Below are 15,313 nucleotides of genomic sequence, written 5' to 3'. Positions count from 1 at the left end.
CCAAGTCTGCGCGCACTCACGGTCGCATGCACACGAGCATACACGCATGCGGACGCATGCACATACAAACACAGGGGTTTGGCTGTTCGACTTAGATTTGTCCCTGGCTTCTTTCCGTAGGTACATACCAGCTGTGGTGGATCACAGTGGAGGACTGCCCTGCCATGGAACCTACCTACTGCATCAGGTACAGTACAGTGACCCCACAGGGCCCATATTCATAAAGCATCTCAATCTCAGAGTAGAAGTGCTGATCTGGAATCAGTTTAGCCTTTTTGATCATAATTCATAATATTACATGATTTGACTGTTTATGATGGTATTGTTGTTGATATTGACACGTTCAGTCATTGTGTCTGGGCTACTGGGATACTGACTGTTTGCTTGTGCTGCAGGGGATTCAGCGCCGGATCACCGTCACCCTCATCCACGAGAAGGGCAGTGAGCTCCACTGGAAGGACGTGCGTGAGCTGGTTGTCGGTGAGTGCTTCAAAATAAAGGAAAATCCAACTGAATTCATTAATTTTATTTGAGAAATGTAAAATACATATGGATTTGCCTCCGCTATGTTAGCACAAAAATACACAACTGGCCTACCCAAGGTCATTGGTTCCAGACAAGATAATTGAAAAGCGGCAACTATTTTAAATTGTCTAAATAAACAAAGAAAAGCTATTACATTTTTTTTGAATTAGTCACTTCATGAACTGACTGATTTTAATTAAATTTGACTCGAACCCCAGTGTCTGGCGACGTTACCGGAGAGACAGGGCTTCATCATCATGAGAACATCCTGTGTTGCTTGCTTCCTCAGGTCGGATCAGGAACAAGCCAGAGGTGGACGACTCGGCAGCAGATGCCGTCCTGTCCCTCAACATCATCTCGGCCAAAAATATCAAATCATCTCACAATGCTAACAGGTACGCAAGTACTGCCCTACCAAGCAAAAAGGCAGTAACTGCTCATTTGGTCTAAAATGAGTCCATGTCATTTTTGCTATATTAAATACATGCTTAATCATGTGGACAAGTATCCTGCCTGTATTGTGTTTTGGAGAAATTGGGGGTCATGTTAGCAGTAACTGCGTAAAGTTACTGTGAAACCAAGGTCAATAAAAGCCTTTTTTCTCAGTTCCATGCTATGGTGCAACACTGCCCTACCAAGCCTTTTTGCTTGGTAGGGCAGTGTGGCACCATCAAATTGCGTTAGCTCCCCAATCTAATGCCTAGGTTTTAGCTCATCGTGTGCAGGAGGGTGCAGGGATACAGGCATAGAAGATAATCATACAGTATAAGAATATTATGTCTTTGGATGGATTTTATGACTAGGGTTGGTTTTCTAGATACTTCTTAGTCCAGGAGTAGGCTTCATCTGTATGTTCAATGGAGTTTCTCAAGTAAAAGTGCCTTTGTAATCCAAAACTAGACTCTGTGTCCGGGAAACCGGACTATAGTGTATTTTATTTAGTAGTCTAAGAATTCTAATTATATATGATTATCTTTGTTGTACTGTATAGTGAAATATGGTAATGATATTGAATTGGCATGCATGTTGTCTGTGAAAAGTAGAAACAAAATACCAGTTTTGTTATTCATAATAGAATCGTCACTGCCTTTCAAGGTTACCTTTCCTGGCTAGAAGAGACAGGAAAAATGGCCCATTTCAGTGTTGTGTGTGTGTGTGTATAAGCTCTGACATTGGATGTATGTACACAGACATCATTGCATGTGGGCAATCACATTCATTTCCAGTGCTAACATTTTGCTCTCTTTTTTTGATTTACTCCATTGTTTGTGTTGCTTGACTCTCTCTGCTTTCTCTTTTCTTTTCTCCTGCTGCGGCTGGACTCTTGATTTTGCTCAGGCTTTGTCTTGATAAGGATATTGCTAGGTACCAGCAACCAAGGAACATAAAGTGTCTTCTCTGAAATAAGCTTTATGGCTCTCTTTGGCTTTTTATAGACATTGGGGCGGATCCTACCCTGCAATTAAGTCATAATTGTCACTTAGTCATGCATGGATTTCAATGGGAAGTTAGGATTTGCCCCTTAGCCTGTAGTAATAACTCTTAATTTGTGTTCTCTTGTCTTACACCTTTTGATACCACTCCCATTGGTTAATATCCTTCTAGCCAGTACAAACGTATTAGCTTGGAATTGTTCTTTTCTACAGCTCTTTGATTGCGCTCATTTGTCATTTCATCACATTGTGAAACGAGGACAGTTTCATCCTTTTTTCATTCTATTATCACGGCTCTCATAGACTATTATTCACGCTTTTGTTAACTGAGGCTTTTCTGACTTTGGAAAATGTCACACTGCTAATTCCCTTTGTCTTGCACAAAAGCAATAGGAATCTAAAGACGAATTACTGTAAAACATGCTATCCTATGGCTTAGTGGGGACTTTTCGGAATCACTCCATATGCAAGTTTAGCTACTAGCTATTAAACGTCCTTGTAGCATGCTCTACTAATCTATTACACCTGCGTAGCGTCTGTCAGCCATCGTGGGTCCTTGAGGGATGAGGGCAGGGTCAGGCGAGCTAAAGGTTATGTAGTGCCCCCTGGTGGTTAGTAGAGAATTTGTACATGAGTAATGAAAAATACACCTTCCGCTACTTTCATTGGAAACCATTGGTCTGTTGCTCATTGACGGACACTAACAAAGTCAATGGATCAAAATGTATATTCCCCGCGGGGGAAAACAAGTAAAAAACATAACACAGTCGTCACAAACAGGTAGGCGCAGCACAGATTTACATTGACGTTTTAGTCATTTAGCAGTTATCTTATTCAGGGCGTCTTGCAATCAGAGCCATTCGTTTTTTTATCAACCGCACAATCGGACTGTGAAGATTGTGACATTTCAAGAGTACAACACAATGGAATGAACCCTTCCGTATATGAGGTGTCCTCACTCCCAAATGTGTATGCATCCCAAATGACACCCTATTCCCTGTTTAGTGCACTACTTTTGACCATACTTAATTTCCCCTCATAAGAATTCAAATGACCCTTATCTATAAAAAGCTTAAGCACTCAAAGCTCTTGACAAGCTTTTCACACTTGCTTTGTAGTGTGACACCTGCTCAAAGCGTGCGTGCTGTTCAGGTCTCACCTCCGTGTGTTTCCTCACTCCTAGTTGTCACCAGGACCGCGTGTGTAGCAGTGCTTTCCCTTCCACAACCATAGTTCAGGGATTCATTGGTGTGTCATATAATGCTTAGAATCCAGTATTATCCCCTCTTCAATTCGTCCATTTTAATACAGCTTTATTTCCCCTCAGAAACAGTTAGAAAAAGCAAGTTAGGTTACAAATGTTAACATTTGTACCGTATCTCTGGGCTCTATTTTCTACTCTAGTATATGTTTTGGTAACAGTTGGGGAGAGAGCAGTAGATAACATTTACTTCAGTTACTCCCCATGGCTACTTATTAACTTAGTTACAGCTAGGCTACTTCCTATAATATGTGTCTGGTTGTGTCCACATGCCATACAGACCTTTGTCTATTACAAAATGATGTTCTGGTAGCATTTGCAAAGTCTTTCAAAATACTACTAGCAAATATCATAGCAATAGTTGATGTGCAATATGGTTACCTAAATTGACCCCAACCCCAGTGATTTTTCTCTAACCTTGAGTGAGTAGATTACGCTGCTACATCAGGCTATATTATGAACTGTTGGTTGCTTACTCTCACACCACTATTGTGATATAAAGGAGAGAACCTTGGCAGAACCACAACCAGCCTCATTGTGACACTGAACAGCCATTTTAGAAATGTCCCACACAGTTGAAATGATCCACCAGGGTGCGGCCAAAATGGCAGCTATACAGTGCACTACTTTTAGCCACAGACACCCTATTGCCTATAATACACTGCTTCTAGTGCACAAAAGTAGTGTGCTTGACAGGAAATAGGTTGTCATTTCAGACATGGCCTCAGTCTGTAAACGTGGAGATTACTGACCTCTCATCTTTTCCTCTCAGGACCTTCTACAGATTCGAGGCTGTGTGGGACAGCTCTCTGCACAACTCCCTTCTGCTCAACCGAGTCACTCCCTACGGAGAGAAGATCTTCATGACCCTGTCTGCATACCTGGAGGTCAGCCCTGTCTGCCATCTTGATTTTACTGTATCCACCAACCTAGGGAATCCTGTCTCAATAATGAATTGGTATTGTGTATTAATAAAACATAATCTACCGTCTCTAGGCCTACTGCTTAGGATTTAGGGATTTTATTTGCAGATGACAATTATCATCAATGAAACACGTTAAATGATATCTATAATTGATAAATGTCAAGGACACTTGTAGGTAAATCAAACTTATAAACATGAACTGCTATTATACAGATATTCTTATTCGGCCATACTTAAAAGGGCTGCATACATGTAAATAAGAATGTATTGTGAATAATGATGTATAACAGCCCCATAAGCACTATATACAGTAGTGTTACAGTATCCACTCATTTACAGTGCTCTGCACTCAGGAGCTTGAGCGCTAACATGCTAACCGTTTCTCCACTCCACAGCTCGACCACTGCATTCAGCCTGCCATTATTACCAAAGACATCTGCATGGTCTTCTACTCCCGAGACGCCAAGATCTCCCCTCCCCGCTCCCTGAGGAACCTCTTTGGAAGCGGCTACTCCAAGACACCTGACTGGTAAGGCATCTGACAGTCATGTTGTGTCCACCTTCTATATGACTCGTAGACAGCTGTCAGATATCTAAGTTGACAAATAAGCAGCTGTCAGCCATTTTGTGTACACCCTTTATGACTCCAGTAGAGGCTGCTGAGGGGAGGACAGCTCATAATAATGGCTGGAACGGAGCAAATAGAATGGCATCAAATACCATTCCAACAATTCTGCTCCAGCCATTACCACTAGCCTGTCCTCCCCAATTAAGGTGCCACCAACCTCCTGTGTATGACTAATACACAGCTGTCGGTTATCTATGTTGACAAATAATCAGCTATCAGCCATTTTGTATTCAGCCTTAAGATACGACCTTGATGAACAACACCCTAATATAACCTCTTGTGTTCCGTATTACAGCAACAGAGTGACTGGCATCTATGAGCTGAGCTTGTGCAAGATGTCTGACACAGGAAGCCCAGGTTAGTGTAATCTCTCTCTCGAAACACTGTTGGTATTGGGATAAAAGCACTGTTGGCCTTATCTATGAACCAAACTTAATAGCAGAGGATAGCTAAAATATACCCCCCAACATACTCCTCTCCACTCCCCTGTTCTCTATAGTGCTTGTGTGTGCTTGGTATAAGTCCAGACAAACAGTTGTGTATTGATATAACAGCCACCCTCGGAGGTAGTGACGTTTCAACCTTCTTATGTCTTAACCAGAGCTGGTTTAAATTCATGACAGGATCCAAGTCTGCATGCTCTCTCTCTAGCTCTTTGTATCTCTCCCCCCTTCCACTATATACTGAGAAGTGCATGTTTGTTTGCTACTCAGGTATGCAGCGGCGGAGGAGGAAGATTCTGGACACTTCTGTGGCCTACGTCCGGGGAGAGGAGAACCTGGCTGGCTGGAGGCCCAGAGGAGACAGCCTCATCTTGGAGCACCAATGGGAGCTGGAGAAAATGGAGCAGCTGCATGAGGTGACTGAGCACTTTGAGAGTGTTGAGGGCAAAGGGAAGCCTGAAATGGCAACAACTAAAAAATCCTATGTAGTGCACTACTTTAGACCAGAGCCCTATTCCCTATATAATGGCTTATTTTTGCTAGAGCCTTATGTCCTGTATCATGAATTATACGTTTGACCAAAGCCCTCTTCCCTGTATAGTGCACAATTTGGATCAAATTAATTTCAAACTCTCTCTTGCTTCGTTCCTTTTCCTTCCCCCTCCAGGTGGAGAAGACGCGTCATCTGCTGCTGCTGAGAGAGAAGCTGGTGGAGACTGCTCCAGCTACAGGCCCTGGGGGGCCCACCAGCAAGTCCCTGAGCGAGTCACTGTCGCCTAGCATGAGCAGCGGCACCCTGAGCACCTCCACCTCCATCTCCTCCCAGATCTCCAGCACCACCTTCGAGAGTGCAATCACACCCAGCGAGAGCAGTGGCTACGACTCCGCTGACATCGAGAGCCTGGTGGACCGCGAGAAGGAGCTGGCCACCAAGGTGAGGAGGGAGGGAGGGAGGAAGGAGATGGGGAAACAAATAATTTTATAAATGGGCTGAAACTGGGAGGGATTAACCTGAACTTGTCCAATAAGAAACACTTGTTTTCAGTAGGTACGGTTTGCACAAATAAATACACCCCAGGGTTATATTCATTAGGGCATGCAAGGAAAATGTTTTAAAGGAAAATGGAAATGACAGTTTCTTAAGTCCAAGTAGTCTCTCTGTTTCAGTCCATTTTCTTTTGTTTGATGCCTAATGAATATGACCCTGTTTTAATGGTTTACAAACTGTACCTGCTAAAGTTGTACTGCACATGGTCCCCAACAAAGGAATGGGGTGGGGTGTTCCAGAAAGCAGGGTCAATGAGTTGGCCAGCTGACTGACCTAAATCCTAAATCATTTGGAAAGTATTCAGACCCCTGGACTTTTTCAACATTTTGTTACGTTGCAGCCTTTTTATAAAATTGATTAATTTGTGTTTTTCCCTTATCAAACTATACAGAATACCCCACAATGCCACAGCAAAAACAGATTTTTTTGAAAATGTATTAAAAATAAAAAACGGTATTCAGACCCTTTACTCAGTACTTTGAGTACTTTGAGGCATCTTTGGCAGCAATTACAGCCTTGAGTCTTCTTGGGTATGACGCTACAAGCTTGGCACACCTGTATTTGGGTGTATTTGCCCTCAAGCTCTGTCAGGTTGGATGGGGAGCGTCACTGCACAGCTATGTTCAGGTCTTCACAGATATGTTCGATCAGGTTCAAGTCTGGGCTCTGGCTGGGCCACTCAAGGACATTCCGAGACTTGTCCCAAAGCCAATCCTGCATTGTCTTGGCTGTGTGCTTAGGGTTGTTCTCCTGTTGGAAGGTGAACTTTCACCCCAGTCTGAGGTCCTGAGCGCTCTGGAGCAGGTTTTCATCAAGGATATCTCTGTACTTTGCTCCGTTCATCTTTCCGTTAATCCTGACTAGTCTCCTAATCCATGCCTCTGAAAAACATCCCCACAACATGATGCTGCCACCACCATGTTTCACCGTAGGGATGGTGCCAGGTTTCCTCCAGATGTGATGCTTGGCATTCAGGCCATAGAGTTCAATCTTGGTTTCATCAGACCAGAGAATCTTGAAAAGGCTGTAATGTGCCTTTTACTGAGGATTGGCTTCCATCTGGCCACTCTACCATGAAGGCCTGCTGATTGGTGGAGTGCTGCAGTGATGGTTGTCCTTCTGGAAGGTTCTCCCATCTTCACAGAGGAACTCTGGAGCTCTGTCAGTGACCACGGGGTTCTTCGTCACCTCCCTGACCAAGGACCTTCTCCGCCGATTGCTCAGTTTGGCCGGGCGGCCGGCTCTAGGAAGAGTCTCGGTGGTTCCAAACTTATTCCATTTAAGAATGCTGGAGGCCACTGTGTTCTTGGGGATCTTCAATGCTGCAGACATTTTTTGGTACCCTTCACCAGATCTGTGTCTTGACACAATCCTGTCTCGGAGCTCTATAAACAATTCCTTCGACCTCATGGCTTGGTTTTCGCTCTGACATGCACTGTCAACTGTGGGAGCCCACTGGTTTGTTGTGAATTTGAGCCCAGCACTGGAATAACTCATAGTAGAAAACTGTATTGTCCCTCAAGGGGAAATTGGTTTTGCAGCAGAATAATATCCATAAAGTCAACAACAAACATTTCACAACGAATAGAACACAATGTACACAACATAACATTCACCATATTATCTGTTGTCCTGTAGTGCCTCCGCCTTCTGACCCACACTTTCAACAGTGAATACAACCAGGTGTGCAACAGCATCAGTGACTGCAAGGTGAGATACAGTAGAGGTGGATCGATAACAAGCTGCAATGCCTTAACAGAACAACATGACATTGTCTGCCAACTAAATTTCACCAAATCAGTGTGGTTACTACTGTCTTAATCTCCCCTTCCTTGTTTCTGCTCTCTCGCTCAAGCTGTCAGACATCTCCCCCATGGGCCGTGACCCGTCGGTGACCAGCTTCAGCAGTGCCACCCTCACCCCCTCCTCCACCTGCCCCTCTCTGGCTGACTCCCGCTGTAGCTCCGTGGATCAGAAGTAAGACTCTATTATAGTAGACTCCATTATAGTAGAATCCATTAGACTATAGTAGAATACATATAGTAGAATCCAATAGACTATAGTAGAATACATATAGTGGACTCCATTTGAAATGAACACACCTCTCCCATTCTAAATGACATCCAGTATTGACCACTCCATATAAACCAATAACACTTGAGCTTCACAAACCTGGTATACACTTTTGTGCATAATTGAGGGAGTGGAACTTTAAGCCTCCTATATACTGTTACAACCATTTAAAACAGTCATAAGAAATAGGCTAAATATTCATGTCCGAGCCACAGGTTTGTATACTATATTCTGGGACACACCCTACAGTTAAAATGTTTCTGAAGTGCTTCTAAATATGTGATTAGTTTTGAATATTTAATTCTTAGTAACATCAGACTGACGCTCTTCATTGTTTCCCAGGACCCCAGAGGCCAATTCTCGCGCCTCCAGCCCCTCCTGCTCGGACTATGAGAACTTCCCCATGGTGCCCACCCTGGAGACGTCTTATCTGGCTCGAGCCGGCAAAAACGAGTTCCTCAACCTGGTGCCCGACATCGAGGAGATGAGACCTGGGTAACTGCTATCTCCTTGTCCCCCTTGTATTAGCAGTGGGGATGATGATGACGATCACTTAATTGTTTTTTTAATCATATGGCATGCCAGTATGCATATACACACAGATAGACAGCACGTCACAAACGTTCCAAAGATGATGCATTAGACACACAGGCATACAGTATTCACGCAGACAACCATATAGCATAATGCAATACATTTACATAGAGTATAGGTTTGGTGAGTGGCTAGACTAACTCCTATTGTTAACCCTGCATGTTCGAGTGGTTGTCATAGTTTCATAGCTAAAACCCAATGAATCGAACTGAGCCCCTGTTCTCTCCCACCACAGGTCTGTGGTGTCCAAGAAGGGTTTCCTGAGCTTCATGGAGCCGCGGTCCAACTCGTGGGTGAAGCACTTTGTGGTGGTGCGCCGGCCTTACGTGTTTATCTACAACAACGACAAGGACCCGGTGGAAAGGGGAGTGCTCAACCTGTCCACTGCCCAGGTGGAGTACAGCGAGGACCAGCAGGCCATGCTCAAGGTGGGCCCACATGCACGTGCGCACACAAACACAAGCGACTTTCACCTGTTTGGCATGTACAGGCATTTTGATGGGTCAACACTATACCCACGCACAATGTGGAGTTTTAAGAGTAGAACAGGATTGATACGAGCTCTTCGGGTTGAACAACAATGGCACATAATGCCCTTACATGTGTAAATGGCTTGCCACAAGGGTAACTAGCTTCCTCGTGTGCTGTTTGAATCCTCTCTAGACACCCAACACATTCGCTGTGTGCACAAAGCACAGAGGGATCCTGCTCCAGGCCAACAATGACAAAGACATGAACGACTGGCTATACGCCTTCAACCCGCTTCTAGCAGGAACAATAAGGTACTGTACACATTCCCCTAACTAGAAATACAACATTGTCAGCTATTTAGGACCCGTTTCCTTGTACCCAGTTCATGCTTAGTCCTGGAGTAAAAAACATTCTCAATGGAGAATGTCCATAGAAAGTGCATTTAAGTCTAGGCTTGATTTGGGTTCAAGAAACCAGCCCTTAGTGATTTAAGCATTACCATTGAATAGAACCCATAGAAGACTACTGAGAGTACTGATGTTGATAAGGCTCTGATGCTACCCATAGAGAAATGATTTCATTTTCTATGATTGTTTATTTTGATATACCTTTGCCTGTAAGGTGAAGCTTATTGCTTTAGTGTACGTTTACAACATTTTTCCAGTGCTCTAATCTACTGGTTTTTTTTTAGCCCAGCCCCCAACTTGGTGGGATATATACGTTATATATGTTGTTTTTTGCTTACGGTTGTTGTTTTTCCTTCAACTCACAGGTCCAAGTTGGCGAGAAGGCGCTCTGGTCTGCTGAAGAACTGATAGAGTTCGTCTGTGTGCAGGAAAACATGGCTCCTATTCTTCAGACTAGCCTTGGAACACATACCAAGTGTTAACACTTATTAACCATTGTGATTCTTGACGGTTTTCTCTTGTACGTAGACTTGTGGCTTAAGTCTCCTCTCAAGCAACTAAAAGTTTAAGTTCCTGAAAATCTGCTTACCCCCTATCCAACCCTCCAACACCCCCAACTCTCCCCCTTCTCTATTTCCCTCTCCCAGCCTCTCGTGTTTTCGTTTGGGATTCGTTTTCGTGTTTTGTTTCGCTTTGTCGTCATTACCCTTCCCTGACCCCTCTAACTAGTAGCATGTCGTAATAGTCTACTTGTATGTGCACGATTCTTCAGAAACAGGTTCTGACCACTCTCTTTAAGTTTACTAATCGTCTGTAAAGATTGTCTTTATATCAGTGTTAGCTGTCTATCAAGAATATTTTATTTTACGCGCCCGCATGACAACAGCAGCATTCCTCAGGAGAAGACCAGGTTTGCTTATTCTACACACCAAAAATATCACATATGACAGTTAAAAAACTACTGGGAAACAAAAAAAATGAGGAACTACATGAGAAATATCAGTTTACGCTCTCCAACAGAAAGCACCGCTGGTTCAAGAACTATTGCTGCTAGTGAAAACAGGTTTTCAGTCTATGAGACTTTGCATTGGGCCTCTGCCCCTCAGTATAATCTAGCCCTCATACACCACCCCCCACTCCCCTGAATTTTTGTGTGAAATACCGAACGGGAAAACAACTGTTGGTAAAGATTGCCATTTTCAGTTAGACATTATTGCAGCATTGGAGAAACGCTATTGTTATCCACGTGGTATCCATGTCCTACTGTTTTGACCTCTGTATACACAAATCAACCCCAAATTTAAGCATTGCTGTCTGTCTACCTGCAAGGACTTTCAAAGCAATTTGGCGTATAGGAGAATGACATTAGAAATACAACTAGCAAAATAAACACGATTCAGTAATGAAAATATTAAATTGAACTATTCCCATGAAAATACATTACTGAACACCCCTCTACTCTTTTGCCAGTTCAGCTGTCCTTGATATCTCAGTCATTGAATAGATAGATAAATAGAGCAGGAATATACCAAGTCACCGATAGAGGGAGGACAGTACTGTGAGGAGAATGTCATTTGTACATAATGTTCCAGGATCCTTGTGCTAGTCACCTCTCATTAAGGATTTAAAAGACATTCCTCTTAGAATGTGTTAGTCTTACTCTTAGTGCTTTTCCTACACTGCTCTATTTAGGTTCATGGCTAGTCGGCTCACATAGCCACACTGGACCTCAGCATTTATTCAGTGTTTTATCATCGCATCCTTGTGTAACAACTAAAGACATAACACAGTGCAAATGAAAGGAACCAAGGGAACTCAGTAGGGTTGAATAGCCTTGACCCCCTTGGTAGTTATTTGGTGAAGGTTGTAGTGTGTTGCCTTGCAGAAATAGACCAGATGATAGCCTGTATCTGGTCCATTCACTCATGAAAACCATCAGGTACTGTGTTTCTTCGGGTGAATTGGTGAACAAACAGGGTGGGGCGGATTTCCCACAGAATCCCATATTTTGCTTTTGTTATTCTTTCTTGAATCTAAACCTCATTAACTCCGCTAACTACTCATAAGTTATTTTTTTTATTAGCACTGTTGATTATTTTATACTATGCGGTCATTCCATAATGGATTTTGATATGAAATAATGGAAAAAATGCGAACGAAGTGAAGTTTTATCCAGCTATGTTTTAACATTATTTTGCACATTTACATATAACTAATAACTATAGCAAGACTATAGAGCAGACCAGACATATTCAAGCCAAGATTGATTGAATCTTAGCACCGGCAGTAAATACGAGGTCTTTTAACGTAAGTATTGGTAAGAAAGTGACAAGGTTGATGGGTTACCACCCAGCTAACACAGAACGTTTCACAACCTAAAAAAAAAAGTTCCCGTAATATTCTGGGAACCAAAATGTGTTAGCTGGACAGTGTGCATGATGATGTGTTGATGAGTATCTCTGAGACTGCTAATGTTTACTAACTATAGACCACTGTCTGGGATCAAAGGGATAGAATATGCTCTGATGCTTTTTCTGATATTATTTATGAAAATATTTGCTCTGCTCGTCACAATAGGTCAACTGCGGCCACACGTTTTAGGTCCCTCAAAATTATGAAGTGACATTAAAATGGGGGCTCTGTCTCTACATTTGGTTGCTTTGTACTGTACGTATGTAAAGAATGGAATATTCAGAGGGCTATGAGATGGCTCTGGCCAACCAACCAGTAGTTCCTTTTGCTCTCGGCACACTGCAAAGATAAGTTGAAGTTTGAGTGTGTAGAGACAGTGACAAATGTGGACAAGCCTCTGTGTTTGGGGCTTCATAAAGTTATTTGCTAAAATTAAGACATCATTTTTCAGTTTGGAAATTCATCGACAACATTTTCTCAGAATAGATGAAAATCGCTGAAAGACATTCTGCCCTCAGGTCAACCAACCTATAGCAGGGCAGATAGAAAAACCTTTGGCTCGTTGTTGAATTGTTACTTTAAGAGCTGCAGAAATGGTTCTCCATGTCAGGGTATCCTTACTGAAAAATGATTAGTTGTAGGAGGACAAGCTTTCCTCAACCTCCAAGATGACAGAGCAGCCTCTATGCACTGATCAAAAGCAAAGTTTACCTCCCATTAACTTCACTGTATTGAATAATGACATGTATGAGCTAATATTAACATATTGATATGATTACCTGTCAAAGCAAAGATTTCCACTTGGCAACTAATCTATATGATAGATATTATTATGGATTGTTTCATCTGTATTTATCGTTTTGCAATGTATATATTAGTTTGCAGCTCTTTGCACAGAATAATAAAAGGTATAACTAACTGATCAAATAAAGTCTGCTCAATTTCAGTTGTTTCACTACAAATGAACCAAATGATGGCGTGCAGCATTTGCAAGCTGAGGCAGTTTGAAGAGAAAGTTGAATGTACTATCAGGATGTTGCTGTGTATTATTTCCATTTATCAAAAAGGAACTAAAATGTAACCCATTTTAGCCCAGTTGTAGGGAGATGGGTCACTTTAGTGCTTCCTTTTAGAAAGTAGTCTGAAATAAGTTTGGTTTTGAACTTAAACCATATTAGTGATAGCTAGCCATCTAGAATGTTGCAGTTGCGCTTTTTGTTATTTCTTGTTTGTTTTTCTAATATCAGGGAGTATATTAAGAAGTAGCTATTGTTGTTAGGCATCCAAAATTACAGTAAACCATTGTTTCTCAAGATGTCTTCACCTCAACGCTTTCCCATGCTGCCTTTAAAACAAAACTAGCCATGATATTTTGCATCTTCCCCACTGACCCCAGTCAGAAGACTTATTTGTTTTTAACTGACATTCCTTCTGATTTGTTCACAAAAATGACAAACCACGACAATATCACTGTACATTATTTGTCAGATTGGCTTCATTTTCATACTTATTTTGTAAATATCTGTGTTGTATGGGGCTTGAATTAAAATGTAAATATGTTTCCTGTATTTGTAATAATCATAATCCATTCGCTGTATAGCCTAGATGTGTCATGCAGATGTCCTAATTCTGTGTATGGTAATCTTGCACCATTGAGCTGTTTAGTGAATGAGGTAACAATAAAAGTACAACCCGTGCATAAGCAGAATAAATTCAATCTGTTCGTCTCATCCTTTATCATGCTACTGACTGGGGTCATTTTGATCCCAGAGGCCTATTTTTAATCCTATTTAAAAGGTTGTTTATTCAACGTGTTTTTCATGACTTTGTCAATCAACTTGATTAATCTCACTCATTATTTAGTGTTTCTGTGTCAATATGGTCTTAATCAAATACAAATCCTTTGGGGTAATTTTAACCCCAGCCAAAACAGTATCCTGTCTATATTAATTTGATAAATATGACCTTTTATTTGAATCTGGGTTTCTCTAGTGACCTAATACCAAGTTATCCATACCATCAGAGGGTGAATGGGATCTGTAGGCCTATCAGCGATCTTTGTCCAGATACACGGATCTGCAGAGTTACAGCCCCTTATTTAGAGTACCAGCCAATGATTATAACTGTCCTATACCAGGTATGACTGAACAAAATCTAAATTACCTCGGATTAATAGTTAGTTATTTAGCACTATTTGGACTGAAATTATAATGGAATAATTAAGGTTCCAATCCCAGCACTTGCTATCAAAACATCTCTGTGGTATGAGAACTTGGTACAAATGCAATACAGAAGCCTGATGCACAGGTTGTATTTACACAGGCAGCCCAATTCTGATATTTTTCCCACTAACATCAACTTTTCACATCAGATAAGCTTTTTCAGAGCTGATCTGATTGGTTAAAAGACAAATTACAGAAAAAAAATATCAGACTTGATCTGCCTGTGTAAATCAAAAACAGTTTGTCACCTGTCACGAAGAGCACATGTTCAATTTCATAAACATGTTTCCCTATCTTAAGATGTTAAATCAAATGAAAACTATATTAAGTGCCAAAAAAAAGTAACATGGTTGAAGATTTAATCTTAAATCAGCCATAAATCCCCTCTTAACAGGGGAATGAAAGCCTCTTCTGTGCAACAGGAAGTAGCAATTGAATGCAGCTTCACAAAAGAAAATGACAATGCTCAAACATTTCTAGCCTGTCTATCTATGGGTAACAGGGTTGAAGTGTTATGCTTGACACACTCAGTTTCCCACCAGAAAAAGGCCAAAAAGAGTAGAACCACCTCACATGCGTTTACACTGATTTGACTTAGATGTTCAATTTGTCTTATGAAATATATATTTTTTAAAGGAATCGATTCACCATATTAAAACGATAGTTCAGTTCACTTAACAGGGTTGACCTTAATGAGGGACAGACTTAAATGAATCACTAATCACATGAAATGACTTTGTCAGAGCAACAAAATAATTATGGTGAAACTTGGAGAAATTGTTGGATTAAATGGTTTGAAATCTTCCAAGAAGTGACACCGGGTTGGAGGTACATGTCAAAATGCTGAATATTGGCACTTTAGCAAGCCTTT

At 41.7% G+C, this 15,313-nt stretch overlaps 1 protein-coding gene across 12 annotated transcripts in view; it reads left to right on the top strand.

Annotated features, from left to right (window-relative positions):
* kif1b (kinesin family member 1B) overlaps positions 1-13,931 on the top strand; it is a 104,491-nt gene extending 90,560 nt beyond the window's left edge. For all 12 annotated transcript variants that reach the window (XM_031794225.1, XM_031794219.1, XM_031794218.1 and 9 more), the window contains 14 exons: positions 121-187; positions 396-480; positions 815-920; positions 3,992-4,106; positions 4,540-4,673; positions 5,068-5,129; positions 5,486-5,631; positions 5,883-6,149; positions 7,902-7,973; positions 8,119-8,240; positions 8,679-8,831; positions 9,166-9,358; positions 9,594-9,712; positions 10,174-13,931. In XM_031794225.1, coding sequence (XP_031650085.1) covers positions 121-187; positions 396-480; positions 815-920; positions 3,992-4,106; positions 4,540-4,673; positions 5,068-5,129; positions 5,486-5,631; positions 5,883-6,149; positions 7,902-7,973; positions 8,119-8,240; positions 8,679-8,831; positions 9,166-9,358; positions 9,594-9,712; positions 10,174-10,216 — 1,684 coding nt within the window. In that variant the 3' untranslated portion in view covers positions 10,217-13,931. The remainder of the gene's footprint in view (positions 1-120; positions 188-395; positions 481-814; positions 921-3,991; positions 4,107-4,539; positions 4,674-5,067; positions 5,130-5,485; positions 5,632-5,882; positions 6,150-7,901; positions 7,974-8,118; positions 8,241-8,678; positions 8,832-9,165; positions 9,359-9,593; positions 9,713-10,173) is intronic.
* The last annotated feature ends 1,382 nt before the right edge of the window (positions 13,932-15,313 follow it).

The sequence above is a fragment of the Oncorhynchus kisutch genome, linkage group LG17 (assembly GCF_002021735.2).
Source record: "Oncorhynchus kisutch isolate 150728-3 linkage group LG17, Okis_V2, whole genome shotgun sequence".
In the NCBI taxonomy this organism is placed as follows: domain Eukaryota; kingdom Metazoa; phylum Chordata; class Actinopteri; order Salmoniformes; family Salmonidae; genus Oncorhynchus; species Oncorhynchus kisutch.
Note: the sequence above shows the minus strand (reverse complement) of the source record. Positions and strands in the feature narration are given on the sequence as shown.